The 25432-nt window shown below is 55.6% G+C and overlaps 1 protein-coding gene and 1 non-coding gene across 2 annotated transcripts in view; one reads left to right on the plus strand and one right to left on the minus strand.

Moving 5' to 3' along the window:
• Positions 1–278: 278 nt before the first annotated feature.
• Positions 279–25432, minus strand: part of ALPL (alkaline phosphatase, biomineralization associated) — a 63812-nt gene continuing 38658 nt past the window's right edge. Inside the window, exons 2-12 of the mRNA XM_061394155.1 lie at positions 21068–21231; positions 15750–15869; positions 15350–15465; positions 13742–13916; positions 12599–12774; positions 9067–9210; positions 7408–7477; positions 5287–5421; positions 2730–2921; positions 2135–2254; positions 279–1274 (exon numbers count right to left, since the gene is read on the minus strand). Of these exons, the coding sequence (XP_061250139.1) occupies positions 1009–1274; positions 2135–2254; positions 2730–2921; positions 5287–5421; positions 7408–7477; positions 9067–9210; positions 12599–12774; positions 13742–13916; positions 15350–15465; positions 15750–15869; positions 21068–21128 (1575 nt within the window). The 5' untranslated portion in view covers positions 21129–21231 and the 3' untranslated portion in view covers positions 279–1008. The remainder of the gene's footprint in view (positions 1275–2134; positions 2255–2729; positions 2922–5286; positions 5422–7407; positions 7478–9066; positions 9211–12598; positions 12775–13741; positions 13917–15349; positions 15466–15749; positions 15870–21067; positions 21232–25432) is intronic.
• LOC133236480 (U6 spliceosomal RNA) lies at positions 22294–22401 on the plus strand. The gene has a single exon (XR_009732906.1). It is a non-coding gene; the product is annotated as a U6 spliceosomal RNA (small nuclear RNA).

Genomic DNA, 25432 nt, shown 5'->3' on the forward strand with positions numbered 1-25432 from the left:
GCTCAGAGGCACCGTTCTTTAATCCTCATGGTAGTCCTGCAGTGGGCTGCCTCCCACGTTACAGATAAGAAAACAGAGAGGCAGAGACGCAAAGGACTCTGTCCACAGTCACCCGGGTAATGCGTGGCGAAGCCCTCAGGTCAGCGGGAGACCCCTTCTCCTCCCCATCCAACCCCACCTGCGTGCGCTCCTGGGCCCCGAGTCCTGCTCTCCCCAGAGAAATGAGCTTATTTCAGTCTCTTCCTCACTGACCACAAAGACTCAGTCCTGTCCTCAGAAATATTTGGAAAGTTTTATTTAAATGTTTTGTGTTCCCTTTTAACCAACACCAAAAAGAGAAAATTTTTTGGCTGTTTCGAACAGGAGCGTCCCTTCAGAGAGGCTGGCATGTATGTTTAGAGCCGGGAAGCGTCCACTTTGCCAGGCTCCTCTTCCCAGCCTGGGTCACCCGGGGCTGGATGGCCAGTCCTCGGAACCGACTTCCTGGGAGCCCCGGGGCGACCTTGGAATGAGGGAGTGAGCAAACCTCCCTCCCGAGGAGGACCTGGTCTCCCCTGCAGTTATGGACAGACTTGGGGAACGGGCCATGAGCCTGGTGGGTTCCAGAGGGACGGGGAAGGGGGTGGGGGAGGGTCAGATCCGGAATGTTCCATAGAAGCTCCAGGGCCTCTGGGTCTGGAGAAATAGAGTTGCTAGAAAAATAAGAGGCTTTGAGAAGTTTTGCAGTCTATGCTCTCTGCCTGCCCAAGAGAAACCTACCCTGTCGGCCAGAAGGGGGCAGCGGGTGGCGGGGGAGGCTGGAGGCCAGCAACTGATCTGGCCGCAATGGAGGATTCCAGAGGGGAGCCAGGTGGGCGGCAGGCAGACTTTGGTTTCCTGGGTCCCCTTGCCGGCAGCGGCAGAGGCGGTGGGGGTCTCTGCCTCCTGCCTCTTTGAGGTGTGGGCTGCCAGGCTGTGGGCAGCACCGGCCATCGGTCATGGGCTGGTGGGTGCCCGGGCCCCGGACCCTCAGAACAGGCTGCCCAGGGGCAGCAGGGCCAGGAGGAGCAGCAGGGGGCCGGGGGAGGGGCTGCCGGACGAGCTGGCTGAGGCACAGTGGTCGCGGTTGGCACCAATGCAGGCTGCGTAGGCCATCACGTGGGGGATGTAGTTCTGCTCGTGGACGCCGTGCAGCAGGTGCGCCATGGGGCCCTTGGCAAAGACGGCCACGTCCTCGCCGCCGTGGGTCTCGTGGCGCAGGGGCACCGCGGACTGCGCCTGGTAGTTATTGTGAGCTGTGGGCCAGAGAAACGCTTGCTGAGCGCCTGCCAGGGGGCCTGGCACGATGCAGCAGCTTTCCGTGCCCACTTCTGGGCTGGCTCAAATGCCCTCCTCCCCCATATTTTTTTCCGAGGGGGGGCCACTCTGTGCAGCACATGGGATCCCAGTTCCCCAACCAGGGATTGATCAAACCCACGCCACCTGCATCGGGAGCGTGGAGTCTTCAACCACTGGGCCACTCGGCAAGTCCCAAATGCCCCCATTTTATAGACGAGGAAGCTGAGGTTCAGTGCAGGGAAGTCAGTTCCTACACCAGGCCACAGGACTCAAGCCTGAGTCTGTTGACACAGAAGTCTGCCCTCTCAACCCACAGATCTCATCTGGGCTGTCTGGATTAGAAGGGAAGAGCCAACCCAGGAAAAGCTTCTGATCCTGGGCTGTGCCCTTAGACCCCCAGGGGGGTGCTGGGGACATCATGAACAAATATTCAACAATATGCAATCAGATAAGCAAACTAGGAAGGCGCGCACACACTGGAACACTATACAGCCAGTAAAAACGACGGTGCAGCACAGCACGTGCCAGGCCCCACACTGAGCTCATCAGGTCTAGCTAGCCCTTCAGACAACCCCGGGAGGCAGACCATTCTTCAGAGGGAAACTGAAAATGAGGAAGGTGAGGTTAAGTGCCCAAGGTCACAGAGTTGCTGGATTTTCGGAGGGGATTCAAGTTGACATTGTTCTGACTCAATGACTCAACTACTGTCTATCCTGGGACACCTCGCTCCCAGCCTTAACCAGAGGACTGTACTGTTTCTGAGCTCATCCCTGAGGGGGTTCCCTGTCCCCTCCCAGCCCTGGGCCTTGGTTCTCACCGTAGTCCACCATGGAGACATTCTCTCGCTCACCACCCACCACCTTGTAGCCAGGCCCGTTGCCGTACAGGATGGCGGTGAACGGCTTCTTGTCTGTGTCACTCACCATAGGGGCCAGACCTGCACAAGAAGGCATTGGTCCAGGGGTCCTGTTGGAGCACCAGGGGTACAGGCCCTAACCCCCAGCTAGGACCCCTGGGTCCCCTCCCAAGGAAGCCACCTTCCAAGCCCAATTTATTTCCAACCAAACATCCCTCAGTTTTTATTGTGCCCATGTCCTCCCATCTGTCGGTCCATCCACCCCTCATCCGTCCATCCATCCCTCCATCCTCTCCTTTCCCCTGTCCATTAATCCATCCTGCCTCTCATTCTTCTACCTATCCATCATCCCGGTGGCCACCCATGCACCCAGGCATCACTTCCCTCCATGCTCCCCACCCTCTATTCCTCCACCTGCCAGTAACGTCTCTTCCCTCCCCAGTTCATGTCCCACATGTGCCAGGCCCTGGGCTTGCCAGCTCTCCTCCCCTACCCCCACTCCCGGATGGCAGACCCTGGGAATGCCCAGTGCCTACCCCAGTGGAGGCCTACCTACCAAAGATCGAGTTGCCACGGGGGGTGTACCCGCCAAAGGTAAAGACGTGGGAGTGGTCAGCGGTGACAACGGTCAGCGTGTCTTCTACGGAGGTCATAGCACCCGCCTGCCCGATGGCCTGGTCCATCTCCACCGCCTCGTGCAGTGCCTGCTTGGCTTTGCCCTCGTGGTGCCCGTGGTCAATCCTGCCCCCTTGGGATGCCAAGGCAAAGGCCTCTGGTCAGGGGGCGGGGAAGGAGGTGTTATCCCCGATTCCCATCCCCCTGGGTTAACCGCCAGGTTAACCTCTTTGATGGGAGCTCCCCCGGGCCAGGCACCATGCTGGGCATTTAATACAGCTGTTCAACCTTCCCAGCAGCTCAGACGGTGAGTCGCTGGACCACAGGCCCACGTGTGGACACTGCAAAGTCAGGCTTAAAGCAGATCCACCATCCGACACTGCTTCCTGAGCTGTTTCCTTAGCTGCTCAGAGTCCCTGAAGATCTCAGAGAGTTAGGGAAAGGACCCAACATGCCTGAATACCTACTAGGTGCCAGACAGAACAAGCTGACGTCTTGTTCCCCATTCCTGACAACTGGGGTAGAGATGGGCACAATCAGCCCAGTTTACAGATGGAACAGCTGAGGCCGAGAGTGAGGAAGTGACGTGTCCAAGGTGAGATCTGCTGGGCTTTGAATTCAGATGACCCACTCTAAAGCCCTGTTTTTCCATCTTTGAATACATCCACTCTGAGTGTAAAGTGAAAGTGAAAGTCGCTCAGTCCTATCCAACTCTTTGCGACCCCATGGAGTATACAGTCCATGGAATTCTCCAGGCCAGAATACTGGCATGGGTAGCCTTTCCTTTCTCCAGGGGATCTTCTGAACCCAGCAAATTCTTTACAAGCTGGGCCACAAGGGAAGCCCAAGAATACTGGAGTGAGTAGCCTATTCCTTCTCCAGGGGATCTTCCTGACCCAGGAGTCGAACTGGGGTCTCCTGCATTGCAGGCATATTCTCTACCAACTGAGCTCTCAGGGAATCACTCCAAATTACTGCGTGCGAAGCACACTCTTAGAGGGGAAAAGCCCTCGGTGCCTGGGCAGCGCCCACAGCAGGCTTCCATACAGGCCTGGAGAAGCCTGCACCCCATGCTGCCTCCCCCAGGTGAGCAGAGGAAGCCTGGCTGGAAGATTACAGCTGAGACTGCAACTGCAGGGAGCACCTCCCATCTCTAAGAGGACACTCCCAACTCTGAGGGTCCGGAGCCTGGGCGCCTAGCCGCCCTGCCTTCCTGCTGGCCTGGGCCTCACCACACAGGCCTGGCCGGCTGGCAGGGTGGGTCCCTCCTTTGTTGTGGCTCTGGGAGCAGCTGGCCTTGCCGGCCCGGTCCTGGCCCTGCTCACAAAGAGGACCGCTCCCGAGGGAGCTCGTGCTCGTCACCACTGGTTCCTGGCTGCTTCCTCAGCATCAGAGGCCCGTTCAGGGCCAGGCCGAGACCGCCGTGCTTGAGTGGGAACCCCAGCGTTTGGCAGGAAGGCAGCCAAGCTGGGTTGGCGGCCGCGGGCCTCTGGAGAGGGGAAGGGCCCGAGCGTGTGTGTATGTACGGTGGGAGGATGTGTGCAAGTGTGTCCGTGTGTGTGTGTGTCCAGGCAGAACGTGAATAGTTGTTAGAACTTTGGAAGATTCCAGAGACTTTATCATTTCCTCTTACTTTCTATTGTGATCGCCTTAGCTATTGGGCAATCATAATAATGATACTAATAGAAGCATTGAGGGTTTATTCTCTGCTGGGCCCCCTTCCAAGTACATTATGTCTCTGGACGCAATGGATGCTAATAGTCCTTCTTGGAGAAGGGGACTATTTTGGGCCTCATTTTTACAGCAATGCACAGGTAACAGTCACAGAAGCCAGTGGGTGGCAGCACTCAGACAACGAGTCCAGGGCCTTAAGACAGCGCCGGGAAACCCCAGGAGTACTGGCAGACAGCACTGCTGCCTCCTGAGGGCCTGGCTCTCCCAGCCCTGGGGCCCCCAGGATACACCCAGGGGCTGCCCTGGGCCGTCTCCTCTCTAACCTTGGCCCCACATGGGCCTAGTCACAGCAGAGGTCCGCTGTCCAGCTGTGAGGGCAGCCACAGACCAATGGGCATCTGGTCGACCCTGGGCTGGTGTCCTTGGGCCCAGCCAGGCAGCTGCTCAGGGCACCTCTGACTACAGGGGCTTGCAGACTTGTCTTTGGGAAGGAGTGAAGCTGAGGGGGCTGCACACCCCTCCGGAGACAGGCTTTGGGGAGGAATTTCCAAAAGGAAGAAACCTGCCTCCTCTCTCAGGAAGCCTTCCTGGACTGGTAAGCCGGATGTGCCATCTCCATGCCCAAAGAAGAAGAGCTTGTTGGGCTGGAAGCTTCAGCACAGCCCCTTCTCTCCACCTCTCTCGTTCATGACCCATCCTCCCCAACGGAATCTCCCTGCTCATCCCCAAATGGGACAGTGCTCTCTGAGAGCTGACCACCCGACCCTGAACCCGCCTAGATGCTCCCAGGGAAGCAGCCCTGCAGCCAGGCCTGGGCCCCCTACCTTCCACCAGCAGGAAGAAGCCTTTGGGGTTCTTGTTCAGGATCCTGATGGCCATCTCTACCATCTCAGAGAGTGAAGGGTCAGTCGCATTGTTCCTGTTGAGTTCGTACTGCATGTCCCCCGGCTCAAAGAGACCTGAGGAGGAGCCAGGAGGGTATGGGTGTCTCGGGGAGCAGAGGCTTCTCACACCTCACTGGGGGGTAAAGGGAGGTGGGGGTTGGAAGCAGCTCTGGGTGGCTTTGGGAGGGCTGCCTTCATTCGTCTTCTCAGCCTCGCCATGGTGAGGGGGGCACTGTGTCCATTTCACAGAGGAGGAGACTGAGGCTCAGGTGTTCCGTAACTCGCTATGTTCAGCTGCTAATGGGAGACCTGGGATTCTACTCCGTCAGCCCATCCGAGCCTTGGAGGGCCCTGGACATGGCAGAGGACTGTGTCCCGGCCTCAATGAGACAGCCTGGGTGTGTGTTTCCATGCCAGGTTTGAAGGGCTCAGTGCTTATACAGTGAAACAGAAGGTTTGGGGTCACTGTCTCTGCTGTTCCCTGAGTGTGGTTTTTTCCCCTCGTGAAACAAGGAGAGACATCCATTCCTTGCTCATATCACAAGATTCCACATGTACTGGTTGCTGTTTTCTAGTTCTGGGTGTGCTTCCAGAACACCTTGCCCTCCATGCATGGGCGCGTGGAGGGGGCTCCAGTGAACAGAGCACTTACTCTGGGACATGTCGTCCTGCGTGCTTTGGAAGCACCTGGGCCCCAGCCTCCGAGAGGTCGCCCAATAACCCTTCCTCCTGGAATTCACGCTCACGTGCCCTCCCTCACTGACTCGGGCTGGCCTGTGTATCCAACAGAATGCTGTCCAGACGACGGCGTGTGACTTCCAGACCCGAGCGTAAGACACTGTGGCTTCTGCCTTGCAAACTCCTACTTTCTGGGGAAAGCCAGTTGCCATGACGTGAGGACACTCAAGCAGCTCAGTGGAGAGATTCACGCGGTGAGAATCTGGGGCCTCCTGCCAATAGCCCACACTGACTTACTAGCCATGAGTGAGCCCCCCTGGAAGCCCCAGCCCCAGTCAAGCCTCAGAGGACTGCAACCTCCTGAGAGACCTAGCTGAACCACTCCCAAATTCCTGACCCAAAGAAACCGTGAAGGAGCAAGTGTTTGCTCTCGTTTTAAACTGTAAAGCGTTGGGATAATCTGCTATGCAGCCACAGAGATAACTTATACATTAGCTCATTTAATCCTCATGACAGCGCTGAGGCAGACCCGATCACTGTACCCACTGTACAGAGGATTCATAATCCTCATTTTATAGAAGACGGAGGCACAGAGGATTGCACAGCTCATGAGTGGTAGGAGCTAGATTTGAACCCATACACGGAATTTTCATGCTCTGCAGGTACAGGCGTAATTCTCTACAGGCAGCGTGGGCTGTGGGGCCTGGGCGAGCAGAGAGCTGCGTGTGTCGGAGCGACCCTCCGGGTGCCCTGCTCTAAGCCCAGAATCTCCGTGGACACGCCCAGGACCCAGGGGCCGTGTTCCTTGAGAAAGCCTTGCAGGGGGCTTTGCCACCACCTGCCTGGCCCAACAGCCAGGAGGGAATGGGGACCCAGATGTCTGCATGGTGGTACTCAGGGTCTCGTCCCACCTCACCTGGAGCCGCCCCGGGTCCCACAGCTGTTACCCAGTCCCTGGGGAGGTGGGGGCAACCCCCCCACCCCCCAGTCAAGACCGGCAGAGACAATCTAGCTGGCTTCTGCCCTGGCAGCTCCGCAGGGCTGGCTCTGGGTCCCCTGGCTCCACAGCCAAGGATTTGTTTAAGTCCCAGAACCAGCTAGGGTTCAGACTCACCTGGGCCATGCGGGCCAGAGGTCATCTCCTTCTCTGACCTTTGTTTCCCTTTGTGCTCAGTGGAGCTGTTCGCCCTGCACAGCCAGCAAATTTCAGGTCTAATTCTATGAACCAGAACTCCTCCCTCACCCCTCCCAGGTCCTGGAGCCTGGGACAAAGGTCCCTAAGTTGTGGAGGGAGGTGGCTGGGGCCTCATCCCCCAGTGCTGGCTCACACAGCCCTGGCCCCAGGGCGCCCAGCTGGATGTCCACTCCACCCTCTCCACTTACCCAAGAGGTAGTCCACGCTGTGGGGGTCAAGGGCCAGGAGATCAGTGCGGTTCCAGACATAGTGAGAGTGCTGGAAGGAAGGGCCAGCGTCAGTCATGCTGGGACTGGGGGAGCCAGCTGGCCTCAGAGTCTGGGGCACGCATGTGCGTCCTTCAGTCATTTAACAGCCCCTCTCTGAGGACCTACCATCCCTGCCTTCAAGAAATGGCAAATAAACAGGTAATTTTAACGCAAGGTGATGAGAATTCTGAGACCAGGGGCACTGTGAACCTAGAGACGAGATCAGGGAGGGCTCCCTGGTGGAGGTGAGGTCCTAATGGGGACCTGGAGGACAAGTAAGAACTGAACAGGCTGGAGTCAGGGAATAGACTTCCAAGCAGGGGAAGGACTGTGGAACAAAGAGGAGGAAGGCACAGGTCACCAGCGGCCTTGAACACTCACTGAGGTGTGGGCTGTGGGTGTTCTCAGAGCCGGGAAGGGAGCAAGGCCCTAGCTCTGCCTGGAGACCCCAGCCAAGAGGGGAGTAAAGGAAGTACAGCTTCTGCAGAGGCCATGGGAAGGGACTGGCCAGCTTGCCTGGAGAGGGTGCCATTCAGGCCTGGACGGGGGGGTGGGGCCCTCAACTACCAGGAATCAGCTGTGTGTCCTTAGGCAAGCTCCTCGCCTTCTCTGGGTGATGGCATTGGGATCAGGGGTTTTTCAAACCTCCGGGGCTGCTCTGGGAAGGAAGGTGGGAAGGCTAAGAAAGTGGGGCTCCCCTGCTGTCCCTCACTTCGTGCCCGGGGGGCCAGGTAGAGAAACCGAGGCTTCGAGTGGTGGTGTCTCTCAAGCTTGGGCTGGGAAGGGGCTCTGGTTTAGCCAGCGCTGACTCAGAAGGCACGGAGAGAGTTCAAAGCAGCTGGGTCCTGCCCCCCACCCACCCCAGGGGGCCATTCCCCTGTCCCTACCCCCACCTCAGTCTTGGCCCAGCCCCATCCCACAAGGCCTCCCCAGGGGCCAGGCCTGGAAGCCTCGGAAACCCAACCCCAGAGTGACATCAAAGAGGCCGCCAGGCTGCTCCCCACTGTCTTCAGCTCCGACCACAGTCATTTCCAGACCCCAGCTGCCCCAGGCCCCGCGGCCGGCAGATGGATTTCACGGGCCGGAGCTGCTCCCGGGAGCCAGTGCCCAGGTCTTCCCACGCTTCGGCCCCCCTTCCCCGGCCAGCACGTGCCCTGACTCTGGCCCCTGCCTGCCACGGTGGCCTGGGAGATTCCCCGCACCGTGGCCTCCTCCCCTCCCCCGTTTCGGGGCTTCTCAGCCCCTCCCTTGTGGTCTGTCCCCTCTGAGTTCCCGTAGGTCCTGGGCATCTCGCCATCCAAGTACAGTGTTCCACGTTTGCTTGACCATCTGATTCATCCTTTGGACCTCAGGCCTAGCCAGGGGCCCCCACTCAGTAGGGGTGCCGGTGGGCTGCATGTCCGTGCAGGTCATTCCTTGACCCACCCTCTTCCTCACTGCCTGAAGGAAGGAATCAAGGGGCACCCACTATGTGCCATTCAGACACCCATAAGGTCCTTTGGGCCTAAGCTAAGAATTACAAACCCATTCTACAGAAATGAACAGATGCAGAGAAGGACGCCCCCAGCACCTCCCCACCCAGGCCCCTGGACAGGCTACCTTGTGTTTCGGTTTGAAGCTCTTCCAGATGTCAATGAGGTTCAGGCCGTCCAGCCTCGTGCCTCTGGCCTTCTCATCCAGCTCATACTCCACATCGGTTCTGTTCTTGGGGAACATGTACTTCCGGCCGCCCCCCATGATCACCTAAAGGGGACACAGCCATCAGTACCCCGGGGGTGCCATGCCGTCTGGAGGTTCCCAGAGGTCCGCCTGGAGAGCTGGGCTCCCCGGGGAATGGGCAGAGTGGACGTTTCTCCGGCGTGGTGAATCCTGGCTCCGTGTGCGCCACTCTCCCTGAGCCTCTGCTCCTCCGGCTGGGCCGGAAATGAAATCACTAGTCTACCGGGATTGTGGTTTGGGCTTCGGAGCGCAATACTGGTGCTAACCTCCCTTACCTGGCTTTCCAGAAGCCCAGTACCAGCTTCGGCTGGTGTGAGAGCGATAGCATCTTACAGCGTGCGTGTCGGGCACTAAGGACTTGAGACTGCGGCTGTTGCTCAGTCGCTCAGTCGTGTCCCACACGTGTGACCCCATGGACTGTAGCCCGCCAGGCTCCTCTGTCCACAGGATTCTCCAGGCAAGAATACTGGAGTGGGTTGCCCATTTCCTTCTCCAGGGGATCTTCCTGACCCGGGGATGGAACCCGAGTCTGCTGCATCAGCAGGCGGATTCTTCACCCCGAGCCACCTGAGAAGCCCTTAAGGGCCCGAGATACCTGATCTTGTTCAGCGTCATATGAGGCTGCAAGGCTGCCCACGTGACCTCTCCCAAATAAATGGGTGCAGAAATATGATTTCTTTCCCCTAAGGCCACACAGCCAGCAAGGGGACAGAGCCAGGATGTGAACCCAAGGCCCCTCCAGCTCCTGCTGTGTCCATGGAGCGGAGGATGGGGACTCCGACCGAGAGCTGCCTCCTTGCCCCCACCCGGGAGGCGAGAGGCCTCTGCCAGGGAGGCCTTGGGGCAGCCCAGCTGGGAGCCTGGCAAACAGCGGGCCAGCGCCCACGTCTGTGTAGTCACCGCCAGGCTAATTTTACCCACTGCGCTGACCCATGCGGGCAGACGGACGCGGGGCTGTTTGTTTTCCTTGGGAGTCCATGTTTGAAGTCCTGACTATTTTTAAAATGGGGGCCAAGGGCATAACAGCCGCCGCCCGCGGTGACCACCACACCGGTGTCCTCCTGTTACCGCGGGCGTCAGCCCAGGCCGCTGCCCCTGGCTGACACCTCGGGAGCGCAGAGTCCAGTGACGCCTGGCCTTAGACCTGCCGTCCCCGGGGCTGGCATCTCACAGGCGCTCTCCTCAGAACCCAGGTTCTGCCGGGTGGACAGGGAGCCAGGAGTCCAGGCTGGTGGTACAGGTGGTGGATACAGGGCCATCCTGGATCCCGGGGAACCAGAAAGGCCTTTGAAGTCAGCCTGGAGTTGGAATCCTGGCTCTGCTGTATCTTGACCAAGGTCTGGGTGCTTAAGCTCTCTGGCTCCATGTGTCCATCTATTAAACAGAATGGACAGCCCACGCACAGGACTGTCCCAGGAGGAAACGCAGTGACGGGCAGTCCAGTCCCGGCCGCCCCCACCCCGGGGGGCTGGCTTCCCCCGCAAGGCATTCTCATGGCCAGAAGTAGTGGAGCTCAGGGTGGCTCCGTGAAGGCAAGCTTCTCACGGCCAGCTCCAGCTGGGTGCTCTGCAGGGCGGGGCAGGCTTCTGAGAGAAAGGAGAAGGGGACCCCGGGTCACTGGCTCCCTGCCCCCCCAGACTGTTCCCACAGAACCTGACCCCTTGGCATTTTCAGAATGGAAAATGAAGCCCCCAATCTTCTTGCCGGGAGCCTCGTCATCTCCAGCCCCAGCAGGGACTTCACACACTCATTAAACTCCCAAATAACAGACTTGCTGTTTGGCTTTGGGCTTTGGGTTTGTGTCTTTCATTTTTCTTTTTCTTTCTTTCTTTTTTTTTTTTTAGTAAAAGATATTTATTTTCAGGGCGGACACCAGCATTTCTGTTTCATGTGCAGCCTGGGGGGCTCTGTGGTGGGGTGGCAATGGAGGGGCAGAGAAGGACAGGGGGCTGAGGGAGGAGGTGGGGGCGGGGTGGGCCTCCCAGCGGCCGCACCCCTCACTCAGGCTGGGGTGCAACCCCCACGCCCGCCTCCTCCGCCAGCAAAGCCTTCCTTTAAGCTCCTGTCCCCTTCTCAGGCGGCTGCCGCCAAATCTCTCTCAAGAGCAGTCCCGTAATTGCAGCCTGCACTTGTACAACAAATGTTCTCACATCCATGACCTCACCTCGGCCTCCAGCAGCCCCGGGAGGAGGGGAGGGGACGGGGGGAGGGGGGCGCTTTGCTCTTACTACACACGTGGGGACCCTGAGGCTCGGGGGAGGGAAGCGACCCGTCGGGTACCCACAAAGTCAGAAGGGCGCTTTGCCTGAGATACTCGCTCGCTAGGAGCTGGTCACCAGGACTGCACGTCCCGAGAAGGGCAGCTCAATCCACAGCTCGGAAGAGAAACGAGAGGTTGGAAGAGGGGCAGGTGGCACTTAGAAACTGGGGGGATGGCATGGGGGGTCTGGGAGCCAGGGAGTTAGTCTGGTGGGGGTAGAAGCAGATGGAGTGGGAGGGGCCTGGGGGCTCTCTCTCTGAGCCTCCCTGAACCCCCATTCTAAGCTCAGGGGCTGAGGTCCTCTCTCCCCCTCACCAGCCCGCCCCCCAACCCCCAAACTCCCGGCAAGGTAAGTAACAAGACCTTGAAAAGGGAACCAACTAGAGGGTCTCATTTAAGAAACAGAGGCTGGGGCCCATCTGAGCTTCAGGTGGATGATACTGGGGTATGTGCTAAGCCTGCTCCGTGCGTCACAGCTCGTGTTTCAGGGCAGGGACACATGGCGGCTCCTGAGTAAATGCTATCACCTTCTGAACACTCACGAGGCATCAGGCCTGGCGCTAAACTCTTACAGGGATTATTTTATCTAGATCTTGCAATGGGCTTATAAGGTAGGTACATTTCACAAAAGGGCTTTAGAAGGGAAGGCTCAGAGAGGTTAAGTAACTGACCCAAGGTCACATAGCTAGCAAACAGCAGGCCAAGGACATGACCCCAAGTTTTAAAGTAAGAGCCTGCACCAACCACAGCTTGCACATCACCTTTTCTCTGGGCATGCTGCCTGAGTGCACGGGACTCACGCCTGTCCGTGCATGTGGGAACATATGGGGCGGGTACTCCCCTCAGATGGCACCGTGTCACCCCCATGCTCCAGGGCAGCACCAATTCCCAATGGATAGAATAATCCCTGGGCGCCTGACTCTCGGGGCGCGGTGGCGGCCACCTCAGGGTTCATCCCTCAGTCCCACTGCGGTGAAATCCCACAGTGCCTCCCTGCCCCAACCGCAAATCCCCTAATGGGCCAGGAGCCCTCCCAGGTGAGGGCAGACCCAGGCCAAGCCACTTATCCTGGGCCAGTCTGGGCCTGAGGCCTCAGGCCCACCAGGGGCCCCGCCTCACGCCCTGCCCCAGCTATACCTGCCCCGCACTTGCCTCGATGTCCTTAATGTTGTGCATGAGCTGGTAGGCGATGTCCTTGCAGCCCTGGCTCAGGGCCTCCGGGGGCATCTCGTTGTCCGAGTACCAGTCCCGGTCAGCAGAGTGGGCGTAGGAGGCGCTGGGGGTGGCGTGGTTCACGCGCGTGGTGGTCACGATGCCCACGGATTTCCCTGAGGAGTGGGGGAGGAGGGGTTGGGTTCATCTGGACATAGGGCTGTCCAAACCAGCTCTTCTCTTTCTCTCTCTTAGCTAAAGACGGGCCAGTTCCGCTGCCGGCCTGGCCCCAGGCTCTGCATCGGTACTAAGGCAGGCTTACGTGTGTGCTCAGTCACTCGACTCTTTGGCCGCATGGACTGTAGCCCACCAGGCCCCTCTGTCCATGGGAATTTCCAGGGAAGAATGCTGGAGCGGGTTGCAATGTCCTCCTCCAGGGGATCTTCCCGACCCAGGAATTGAACCCAGGTCTCCTGCATGTTCTGCGCTGAGCTACCTGGGACGGCAGGGTGGGTGGCTTCCAAATAGCCAGACAGCTCAGACCCTCTGCCTCTCTGACCCTCCCTGCTCCCGAGGGCCCTTGAAGCGTGAGCACCTAGGCGGGAGCCCTCCTCTCCACCGAGGACCCCCCGAGTCCCACCCCTGCAGGAAGCCCCACGGCTGCCCTGCAAGAACTCAGGGGGCCCTCCGAAGAGCTCTCAGATGGAGTGTGGCTCTGTCACCTACATCAGCCAGACTCACACCGTGACTCCAGAGGTGCCAGGGGGACATCATGGTGCCTCCCAGTTCCAAGGAGGAAAGGAACGGGGAAAGACAGCTACTGGACTCCCATGAGACCAGAGCTGGGCTAGATCCCTCACCTTCCTCAAGCTGAACCTACGAGGGGCTACGTTTTCAAGCACAAACAAATAGACTCAGGGAAATGAGTTGGGAGCAAACCCACACTGAGCAATCCCCTAAACCGCGAGACTTTGCTGTCATGCAAGAGAGTCCCGGAAGAGTTTGCGGAGTCCCAGAACATCGGAGCTGGAAGGGCCCTGGCGAGCCTCTTTTTCTGCTCTCTCCCCATTGTACAGTTGGGAAGACTGAGGCCCAGACAGGTCACAGAGCCGGGCCCCGTTCCGCACGGCTCGCCCCACTCACCTGCGTCCTTGGCCCAGCGCAGGATGGAGGTGACCTCGTTGCCCTGAGTGGTGTTACACTGGGAGCGCTGGGTTGCTGCGCTCACCCCCACGGTGCCCTCATTGGCCTTCACCCCACACAAGTAGGCGGTGGCGGTGCCTGCGCTATCAGGGACCTGGGCGTTGGTGTTGTACGTCTGCAGGTGGAAAAGGATGGTCAGGAGATGGCCTGGCCTCGGTCCACCCTGCTGCCTCCCACCCCACTCACAGCATGGGGCCTGGACACAAGGGAGACAGAGGCCTCCTGCGGTCATAGCTGAGCCCTGCTGCCCACCAAGGTCCTCCCACACCTAGAGCCACCAGATCCCCTAGCTGCCTGCCTCCTGCCCACCCCCACGCCCTGGCAGCCAGGGTAACAGGAAGGGGCAGGAACGCAGTGTTCTAGCACGTGGAGACTCGTTGGACAGAGGGTGAGACCTGGGTCAGCTCTCCCTGGGTCTGGGGCTCCGGGAGCCAGCAAGGGGTGGAAAAGGCAGGTGAGTGTGGAGAAGGGAGAGGGTTCTTGAAGGAGGGAGGGAGGCTGGGGAAGGAGAGGGAAAGTGAGGGGGAAGCAGGATCTGGGAAAAGGAAATGCGGACCCCCTTATTCAGACTTCCCTGGTGGCTCAGACGGTAAAGCGTCTGCCTACAATGCGGGAGACCCAGGTTCAATCCCAGGGTTAGGAAGATCTCCTGGAGAAGGAAATGGCAACCCATTCCAGTACTCTTGCCTGGAAAAGCCCATGGACAGAGGAACCTGGTAGGCTACAGTCCATGGGGCTGCAAAGAGCTGGACATGACTGAGCGACGTCACTTTCCTTTTATTCAGACCACCGGTGGGGACCCTGAAACTATCTGCCCACAGCGTCTAGAGGATCCCCAGCACTAGCAATGACAACCCCCGTGACAGAGCTGCCAGCTTCCATCTGAGCCGCCTTGGGAGAAATGAGCGTCACAGAGCCCCGTGCAAAGAGTACACGCTGCGCAATTCCATTCTCATCAAGCGCAAAAGCAGGAACAGCTAATCCATGGCACCAAAAGTCAGGGAGCAGAACCGCAGGGGGCTGCGGGGCAGGAGCCCCAGCTGCCACCACATTCAGCTTCTCAGCCCCAACGCTAGTCACACGGACACGTGGAAAGTTGGCCAAAAATTCACCCCGCACACGTGTGCCCTTCTCTCTACGCTTGTTGTGTGTCAACAGATCTTAAAACCAGGGAGCTGAAATCCTCAAAGTCTTAGGAAGCAGCTGTCCTTTCTTCACGGCGGGGCCACGGAGTCCCCAGGAGGGCTGACTGCCTTGTCAGTGGGCTTGAGGGGTCTAGCGGCAGCCATGCCCCTGCCCTTTCCTCCCTGGTGGCTCAGAGGATAAAGTGTCTGCCTGCAATGCAGGAGACCTCGGTTCAATCCCTGGGTCGGGAAGATCCCCCTGGAGAAGGAAATGGCAACCCACTCCACTACTCTTGCCTGAAGCATCCCATGGATGGAGGAGCCTGGTGGGCTACAGTCCACGGGGTCGCAAAGAGTCGGACATGACTGAGCGACTTCCCTTCACTTCCTCCTGGAAGGTGGGAGGCTCAGGGCTGGAGCTCACCTTGGAGAGGGCCACGTAGGGAAACTTGTCCATCTCCAGCTTGGTCTCCTCCCCAGGGCTGTGGTGGAGCTGCCCCTTGAGGATGCGGGCAGCTGTCACGGTGGAGACGCCCATGCCTGTCGTAGAGGTTGGGGGGTGGGGGAGCTCAGGTTTTTGGGCTCCCAGCCTCTTCAATCAGGCCTCTCAGGGCCCCGCAGCCCCCCAGCCTGGGGCAGAGGCAGGTCAGGCAGGGGGCACCAGAACCTGACCTTCTTCCTTCCTTCCCTAGACCTTCAGGGCCCACAGCCTGCGCCCCCACCCCCACCCCCATCCTCTGCAACATGCCCCCAGAGCCCGAGCCTCTACAACACAGCCCCCTCACCTCTGCCTGCCACCCCGGGTCCCTCACCCCAGGCCTCACCGTCTCCCAGGAACATGATGACATTCTTAGCCACGTTGGTGTTGAGAGTCTGAAGCCTCAGGGCATTTTTCAGGGTCTGCTGAGCTTGGTCTCGCCAGTACTTGGGATCTTTCTCTTTCTCTGCAGAGACAGAGAGGCAGAGTTATTCAGCAGGAGCGGGGCAGCTCCCCCAGCCATTACAGACCCCAACTTCTCATGGCGATGGTGTGCCTGCCTGCAGTCAGCAGAGCAAGCAGTCATTGCCCCATCCCAGACAGCCATCCTGAGGTCTGCCAGCCTCTGCCAGGCCAAACAAGCCTGAGGACTCTGGGTCTTCTCCCCACACCCGAGAGCGAAGGAACCAAGGCTCAGAGATGCCAAGTGACTCGCCCAAGGCCACACAGCTCTGACAGACACTGGCAGACCTGGGCTTCACTCCAAAGCCCACGCTCTTTCCTTCCACCCAGTGGAGAGGCATTGTGCTCAGGCAGCAAATGAACAGTGCGAGCACAATCAGGAGGGTAATGTTTAACCTATTCAAGAGAACAAGCTACTTCCAATGGCAGGAACTCCCAGATGTATCCCAGCTATCAATTATAAACTCTACTTGGCTTATTCATTAAAGTAGGCTTGGCAGGAACCTGACTCAGCAACAGCTATTTAGCAGGGCTGGAAAGCAAGGCTTGCCTTTCTGTTTACCGTAACAAACTTAAAGGAGCCAGGTACAGCCTCACTCTTGTTAGTGTAAATTGGCCAAGAAGATGCTCTGTGTCCCTAATTCCTTGGAAAACCAGGAATGCCTTCTTTTCTCTCTCTGTCTCTCCCCACCCAACCCCCCGACCATGTCCATGGGTTGAGTCATCAATTTTCCAGCAGAAAGAGCACTCTAGTGCCTGAGAGCCCTCGCAGAACAGTTGCTGTGCGGAGAAGCCGAGCTCCCTGGTCCTCAGTCTCCTCCCTGTCAGATGCGGGTGTTTGCACCCTCAGGGTCTCATGAGGACAGGATTAGATAAGGCAACACACGGACCTACAGGAGAAGATCAACACCTCACTCCCAACAATTCCACACCAGACCCGAACTCCCCTTTCCTTCCAAGCAGAGGCCCCAGAGACCCCCCCAGGGCATCAGGGCCCTCCCACCTCCTGTTGGTTTCTCCTCTGTGCTCGGGCCTCACCAAGCCTGCCTATCCAGGCACAGAAGCCTCGAGAAGGGCGCTCCTCGGGGATTCTCTCTTTCAGTGGCCTCCATTGCCCGGAAGGAAGGCGGAGGCCATGAGAGGTGGGAGGGTCGTGTCCAAGGTCATGTTACACATTCACAGCTGAAGACACAGGCCTCAGCTCTTGGCCCAGCTCAGGCCCAGGCTCGTAGTGCGGGTGAAGAGCACAGCTTTCCTTTTTTTATGGCTGTGCTGGGTCTTTGTTGCTGCACGTGGGCTTTCTCTAGTTGCAGAGCGCTTCTCGTTGGAAGACACCCGCATGTGCAATCCTCCTGCACGGGCCTGAACCCACGACCCCCAGGACTGAACCCATGACCCCCCCCCCGCGCTGGCAGGGTTCTCAACCACTGCACCACCAGGGACCCCCTCACAGCGCTCCCTTCTTATGCACGGCGCCCAGGCTTGTGCCAAGTGCCTCCCCCTCCCCAGCAGCCTGATGGAATGGCTACCATTACTTCCTCCACATTACGGAATGGGGAAACTGAACATCCTGAGATTTGAGCCACAGAGGAGCCGGAAACCCACACTGCGTGGCGGTGCTTTTGCATGGGGCAGGCAATGAGGGCAGGAAGGAAGCCGTTCTCACCTCAAGCCTGGGAGCCGTCCATGCCCCACTCCCACGCAGCGGTCCCATCCTCACCCTGATCCCTTAGCCCACCACCTTCACACCGGCAGCCCCCAGCACCAACCCTCTCTTCCGAAGCTCCCTAAGTTCAGACCTCCTGGCTGGAGGCTCCTGCTGGAGCCCAGAGACCGTGGTCCTTCCATCCAGCTGAGTGCCTTTATGCAAGTTCCTGCCACTTGAATTTCTGTTCTAGGAAAACAAGAGGACAGAGCTACTCACAGGCAGTTCTAGGACCGAAAGACGTAAAGCCTGGACAAGTCCCCTTGGCCAGTGGTTTTGTTTTTCTTAAACTTGGATTTTCAAATAGAAGTTGTTGTTTTTTCTCAATTTCATTCAGTTCAGGCGCTCAGTCGTGTCTGACTCTTTGCGATGCCATGGACCGCAGCACGCCAGGCCCCCCTGTCCATCACCAGCTTCCGGAGTTTACTCAAACTCATGTCCATCGAGTCGGTGATGCCATCCAGCCATCTCATCCTCTGTCGTCCCCTTCTCCTCCAGCCTTCAATCTTTCCCAGCATCAGGGTCTTTTCAAATGAGTCAGCTCTTCACATCAGGTGCCCAAACTATTGGAGCTTCAGCTTCAGCATCAGTCCTTCCAATGAATATTCAGGACTGATTTCCTTTAGGATGGACTGGTTGGATGTCCTTGCAGTCCAAGGGACTCTCAAGAGTCTTCTTCAACACCACAGTTCAAAAGTATCAGTTCTTCGGTGTTCAGCTTTCTTTATACTCCAACTCTTACATCCATACATGACTACTGGAACGAACCTCAGTTATTGACATATCTTTTTTTTTTCCATATTCTTCTCCATCACGGTTTATTCCAGGATATTGAATATAGTTCTTTGTGCCATACAGTAGGACCTTGCTGTTTATCCATTTTACATGTAAGAGTCTGCATCTACTAACTCCCAACTCCGCGGGCTAATGGTTTTGATCAGGGATCTACTAGCCGTGGGCGGGTTTCAATCTCCCTCCTGCCTTCCTCCCACATATGACCACAGTGCTGAGGCTTTGGTCAAGGAGCTTCATTGGCCATTTGGGTGCCATCTGGGTGGTGATGAGCCTCTGCCCCTCCTGCCCTCCGCCTGGCACCAGGTGCACACCCTGGAGCCAGGCTGCCCTCAGCCTCCCTGTTGCCGTTGCTTCTTCTCCAGGTGAGCCCTGTACCTGTTTGCCAGTTCCCTGCTCTGCCTGCTCCCCGGGGCACTGGGAGTCTGGTGAAGGCACAGCCCGTGTCTTTCTTACCAGCACTATACCAGGGTCCAAGAAGGGTTTGGTGGATGTCAAACTGACTCCACGGTCTGAGGACTGGTTTAAGCGGTGGCTTTGGACAACTGAGCATCAGAAGGCTATTGTTTTCGGAGACCATTAAAGGACACTCGGAAATCTCCGTGCTGTAACGAATGCTACATGAAGAGTACTTATCAGTACGTACTGTAGGAGTCCGTTTATACGAAGCCCCCAAACAGGTAAAACTCATCTAAGGTAGCAAGAGGAAGCCTAGTCACTTCCTCTTCCCTGCTTGGGGTGGGGCGGGGGGTGGCACAGGAAAGCCCTTGGCATCCCATGACTGGAAATGTCCTTTCTTGATCTGGGTGATGGCTACATGGGTACCAAAATATGTCAAAACTCATCAAGCTGTATATTTAAGATGTGTGCACTTTGCTGTAAGTTACACCTAATTACTTTTTTAAAGATTTTTTTTGATGTGGACCATTTTTAAAGTCCTTATTGAATTTGTTACAATGTATCACTTGTTTTACAGCCTTGGCCTTTTTGGCCCTCTAAGCTGGTCAAGCTTAGCTAAACTAAGCTTAGCTTGCTCCCTGACCAGGAGTCAAACTCACGCCCCTTGCCTTGGAAGGTAAAGTTTTAACCACTGGCCCGCCAGGGAAGTCCCCTAATTTTTTTAAAAAAGGAAAAGGCCACGATGTAACACTACTACACACCCATCAGAATGGCTAAAATGAAGCAGATAAGAAAAATTAAAGAGCTGAATATTTGAAGATTTTTCATTTTGTCACTTTTTCATTTTCTCACGTTTCATCCACCTGCTCATCTTTCATCACTCATCTTTCAAGAGGGCTGTGAGTGCTGAGAAAGCAAGAACTCAGTCCCAGAGTGACCTTGGGCCCCCAGGAGTCACACTGAAAGGCATCATGCGATCACAGCAGGAGCAATGGCCTGGGAGCCTGGCAGCTCAGGTTCAGTCTCCAGGTCTGCTGCGGACGTGCTGTGTGACTGGGAGGCCCAGTCCCTTCTCTGCACCCCAACTTCCTCATCCGTTGAAATATATTCTGCCCATGAGCCCCTGCTCCCTGCCTGACACTGTGACTGCCCCTATAATTCCCACAGCAGCCCTAAGGAGGAGAGATCAGTATCTCCACCAAGCAGATGGAGAAATCAAGGCTCAGGGAAGGCAAGCTGGGGGACTCCCAGTCACATGATGGAGTGAGCTAAGGAAGACTCCCCTTCTACCACAGACACTGAAATGCTGCAGGAAAAAACAATTGAGAACAGTGTACAGCTTGAAAAAGGAAGGCAGAAGGGGGAAAAAGCAGAAAAGGCAGAAGGCAGAAAAAGGAGGCAGAAGGGTAATTCCCAGGAGGCAGAAATTAAGATGGAATTCAAAACCATGCAGGTACACAGGAGCTGATATTGAGGGGCCCTTGGAGGCCCCGAGCAGATATAAAACAGCTGAGACTGCTTTCAGGTACGTGTTTTGCCTGGGAGATATGGAAGGGTTGGAGAGAGAAAGCCAGCGATGAAATGTGAACTCAATTCCAAATCTGAAGGACTCTCCTGGTGCCACAGTGGATAAGAATCCGTCTGCCAGTGCAGAGGACACGGGTTCGATCCCTGGTCCGGGAAGACTCCACATGCTGTGAGGCAACTAAGCCCGTGTGTCACGACTCCGAGCCCACACTCTATAACTAGAGAATTCCCATGCAAAGCAACGAAGACCCAGCAGTCAAAAATAAATAAAATTATAAAACACTCCATATCTGAGCCTGAATTTAAAGTGCAAGAGCCCCAAACTGAGAAATTAACATAAACACTCTTACAGAATTGATCGAAGAATCAAACAGAATACCACACTATAGAAACACTTTCATGTGAGTTTCCAATAGGAAACATAAACTACAAAAACAAAAAAATAAATACAACTCCTTGAAGGTGAGTTTTAAAGCAAGAATTACAAAATATAAAGAAATGTTCTATCAGGAGTTTATAGAAGAGTTTAGGGTAAGTTCTATTTCAGATTCCTAGAGCTAAGCGAGACTAGAAACTGCAATTAAAGAATAATATAAAAGGAAAAAGACTGACTTTTCCAACACAAGCACATGTAGTAGCTGGGATGTCCTGCTCTGAACATTTGTTTCCAGCTCTTAAATACTGTGGGTGACTCTACCACCCTGACCACGGACACTGCCCTCATCCTATCCCAGCTGTACCAGCTCTCCCCCTCCCTCCACCCTTGCCCCCAATCCTACCTGGCACTAAGGAGCTGGCAAGACAGGTACCGATAGCCAGCAGTAAGAATGGTGAAATCATGGCGCCCTCCAAGACCTGCTTTCTCTCTGGAGCCCAGAGGTGCGATGGATGTGCGTGGGAAAGGTGGGCTGCCAGTGGTCAGAAGTTAATTGACGTTCCAATCCTATAAATTAAAAAAAAAAAAAAAGACATGAAAGTCACAGCTCCAGAGGTCATTTGTTCATTCACTTGTTTGTTGACTCATTCATTTCCCACTTATTACAGGAGGCTAGGCATTAGGATGCCAAATCGAAGTGGTCCCTCCATCAGGAAGCTTAACCACACAAAGAGCTGTAGAGGCATAAGTGAGTTCTGTGCTGCCAGCGGGTTCCTTCTCGTTCCTCAAGTGAAGGCCCACTTTGAACCCAGCTGAAGCCCAGAACCCATCAGAGTTTAGCTTTTCTGTGAAGTGCTTCTCAAACTGCAGGATGCATCAGAATTTTCCAGAGGGCTTGTGGAAACAGATTCCAGTACCCCCAGCCCTGGCCCAGAGACCCCGACTGCATTTCTAACAAGCTCCCAGATGCTGGTGCGGCTGCTGGCTCACAGACCCTACTGTGAGAAGCTCTGTTCTGGAACATCTGTCTTCAGCCTTGAATTATCCGTGTCCCAGTACATCAGAGACAAAACAAAGAGTCCACCTTTTCTCATAGGGACACCTACATTTGCTCTTACAGGACAACGATATTTGCTACGATCTCTTCTGCAGCTTGTCATTTATGGCAAGAGATATAAAAACTATACAAGCGACATACAGGACAAGATTGTCTTACAAGCGTGATCATTTCCGGGTCGTGACATGTTAGATGACTGATTGTTTTTTTTCATTGTTGTTTTCCCAAATTTTCCTTCTGTGTTGAGATGTTACCTTTATAATTTTTTTCAAATGTTATTTTTTAAAAAGACTGAAAGGAGACACACGGGAATGTTCACTGTGGTTTTCTATGGGTAGTAGGATTGTGAATGACTATTTCTGAGCAGTGTGCTAACTCTGTTGAGAAATGTACTAACCCTGTTGTGTATAAATGTTACTGGAAGATGAGGAATTTTGAACGGCAAGAGTTTCACTGGAAATTAATGTTAGTATTTTCACCAAAACCAAGATAAAAATGATTATTTCATTTGTTATGGGAAATGGTACAACATTCTACCACGACAGTGGCGTGTGAGATAAGAAACCACTCTAGTGCTTGCTTTGGCAGCACATATACTAAAATAGGAATGATACAGAGAAGATTAGCACGGCCCCTTGTGCAAGAATGACACGCAAATTCATGAAACGTTCCATATTTTTTGCTTTTGTTTTCAAATATCAGTCCCATGGAAATTACTTAAGACATATGTCATAGTTCATTCTATGTGTTAACTTGGCTGTGTCATGGGATCAAAACTAGATATTTGTTCAAACGTTATTCTGGATGTTTCTGTGAGGGTTTTTGTGTGTATGGAGGGATGAAATTAACATTTAAATCAAAGGGTAAATAAATTTGAATTAAAATTAAAAAAAAAAAAAGAAACCACTCTACTCCTGGAAAAGGGATGTTGATTCTTGATTCAACCCTCTGTCCATCCTTGGTGAGATGGATAAATGCATTGTATGGGTTCACGAGAAGGAAATTTACACAACAATGAGGATAATTGAGAAGAATACACAACAACAGGGATGCCTCCCATGAAGGTGAGGCTGAGCGAGGGGAGCCGACCTGGGAGCCGACCTGGGAGCATAGATCGTGACTCTAATGATGGTTGTTGCTGTTTAGTCGATAAGTCACGTCCAGCTCTAAAGTTTAAAGCATGCTGGCATGAAGACATTTGGAGAACGGCTGGGACTGGGACTGGGGAGCAGGGATGAAGGGGAAAATGAACAAATAAAACAAAAACTGAGCTCACGATAGAAGCCCATACGTTGAGGAATAGGACTTACTCAGCTGTCTGCACCACAGATCCAAAGCAGACACATCAGTAAGGAAAAGAGAAAGTGAAGGTGGCCCCAGGAGCTCTCCAAGGCTCAGCCGGCCCTGCCTGGGATTCTTGTCCTTTTCCTCTGCTAGCCTGATGCTCCGAGAGAGTGAAGACCCACCTCTTCCCCATCGCTGACTCCCAACCCCGTGCACACAGAATCGGCTCTGTAAACGCTAACAATGAAAAGTTGCCCGATTCAGGATGGAATGCTCTGAATTTTGACCCCAGGGCTGTGGCTTTGAGAAAGGTCTGTTCTGAAGACAAACCGGTGCCTTTTCCCCATTGCCTCAGCCTGGGAAGGAGAGGAGGCAAGAATCTAGGAAACCAGGGTCTCCTAGGAAACTCCAGGGCCAGTCGCCCTCGTTGGCTCCTCCTCTCGGCCCCCACCCGGACTCAGAGGCTCCAAGTCCGCTTCCGGGTGGGTGGCCCTGGGCGATGGGCTGCGTGGGGCTCCGTCTGGGGCTTCAGGGACCCCGACTGCCCAGCACCCTCTGCCAGCGCTCTACCAGTTCAGAATGGAGCCTCGGGGTGTGTGTCTGCCCTCCTCACCGCCACCCCCGCCCCCCACCTCCCAGCCTGACCGTCTCTGCCAGGCTCCCAGCTACGTGCCCTGATTATGCACAGCAAGGGTGCAGAAGCCCTGGCTTCGGGAGGAGCAGCTACTTGGTAGGTTAGGGGAGGAAGCGGAGGCTGGGCTTTGGCCCTGAGGACTGACTCAGCATCCTGGGACAGAGGGCCCTGGAGCCCTTTGAAGCTGGGCAGAAAGCCAGGCCTGGATTGGGCCTCAGAAGGTCCAGGACACATGGCAGAGTAACAGGACTGATACAAATCACTGCCACTTCTTGGGCACTCGGATCCAGCCCTGCGCTAACAACAGTGTATATCTGTGATCCCACTTAACAAGTGCCGTTAGATCCCGTTTACAGTTCAGGAACCTGAGCAAAGGCTCTCAGCTTGTCCGTGGCCAAGCGCGATTCAATCTCCAGCTGGCTCAACCTCCTGGGGCCTCGGTTTCCCCACCACGGAGAGGGAGAGCGACCAGTGCCCACCCTTCCCCCTCCCACAAGAGCAAACAGAAGCCACACGAATCCAGGGCAGGATCTCTGGCAGGGCGGGAGTCAGGCTGGGGCGAGCCCTACCTGAGGGGCCGGGCCAGACGGGTCAAGAAGCAGACCAAGGCCAAGGTCAGCATCAGGAAGAGGAGGCTGAGGACTGCTGTGAGGACCAGGTCCAGGGTAGGGGACAGCAGGGCCATCTTGAGCCAAGAGGGCCCCACGGAGCAGCCACCACAACCCGGAACACTCAGTCACATGAGCCCTGGACACCTGCTCCAAAGCCCTGGGTCAGTGGCCCTGACCTGGCTTTGCTCCTTGGGCTTAATCTTTGGGGATTAGCCCAGGAGGGGCGAAACGAGAGGAGGGACAATCCCCGAGGCTCTCGTCCCCCCGGCTAGTCCACCCCCACTTGAGGCCTGCCCATTCCTCCTTCATGCCCAAACATTATTGAGCACCTGCTGGGTACCGGGCTCTATTCAAGGTGCTAAGGACTCAGTGGGGAACAGGACAGACACTGCCTGTTTTCCTGGAGATTCTTGACCAGCCAGGATAGGAAAAGCACCTACTATGTGTCGGTCATTGTGCTGGGCACCTTGTGGAATAAAAGCACAGAAGGAAAGGAGTCCCTACCTGGGGTCATGATCTTTTTTCTTTTTTTTTAAACACTAATATATTGGATGATTCTGCTTTGCCAAAAGAGAATTCCTAAAAACGTAAAAAAATTGTATAGCCAAGACATGGTGGCAACCCAAATGTCCGTCAACAGAAGAATGGATAAAGAAAACGTGGCACACACACAGGAATATTACTCAGCCATAAAAAAAATGAAACCATGCCATTCACAGCAACACAGATTGTCCCAGAGACCATCATATCAAGTAAAGCAAGTCAGATAAAGACAAACACCATTCAACACTGCCTACGTGGGGAATTCAAAACAACAGTACAAACGAACCCGCCCACAAAACAGAAACAGACTCATAGACCCAGAAAGCAAACCCACTGATGCCAAAGGGGAAAAGGCCAGGGGGGAGGGACAAATTGCACAATCGTATTTTCCCAGCACTAGCTGCCACTGCAACCCATTTCCACGCCCAGGAACCTGTGTCTGCATTGAATCAGCCAGAGAGGTGAACCCACATCCAGAATAAGAGCAACTGTCCTTACTGAGCACTTCCAGATGAAGGAAAAACAGATGCTCAGAGGTGTGATGATGGACCTGGAATTTGAACCCGGCCATCACAGCTGTAACCCCAACCCCAGCACTGCTTCAGGTCTGGGATTGTACCAGCCCTGCAAGGCGGCAAG

This window comes from Bos javanicus, chromosome 2 (genome assembly GCF_032452875.1).
Source record: "Bos javanicus breed banteng chromosome 2, ARS-OSU_banteng_1.0, whole genome shotgun sequence".
Taxonomy (NCBI): domain Eukaryota; kingdom Metazoa; phylum Chordata; class Mammalia; order Artiodactyla; family Bovidae; genus Bos; species Bos javanicus.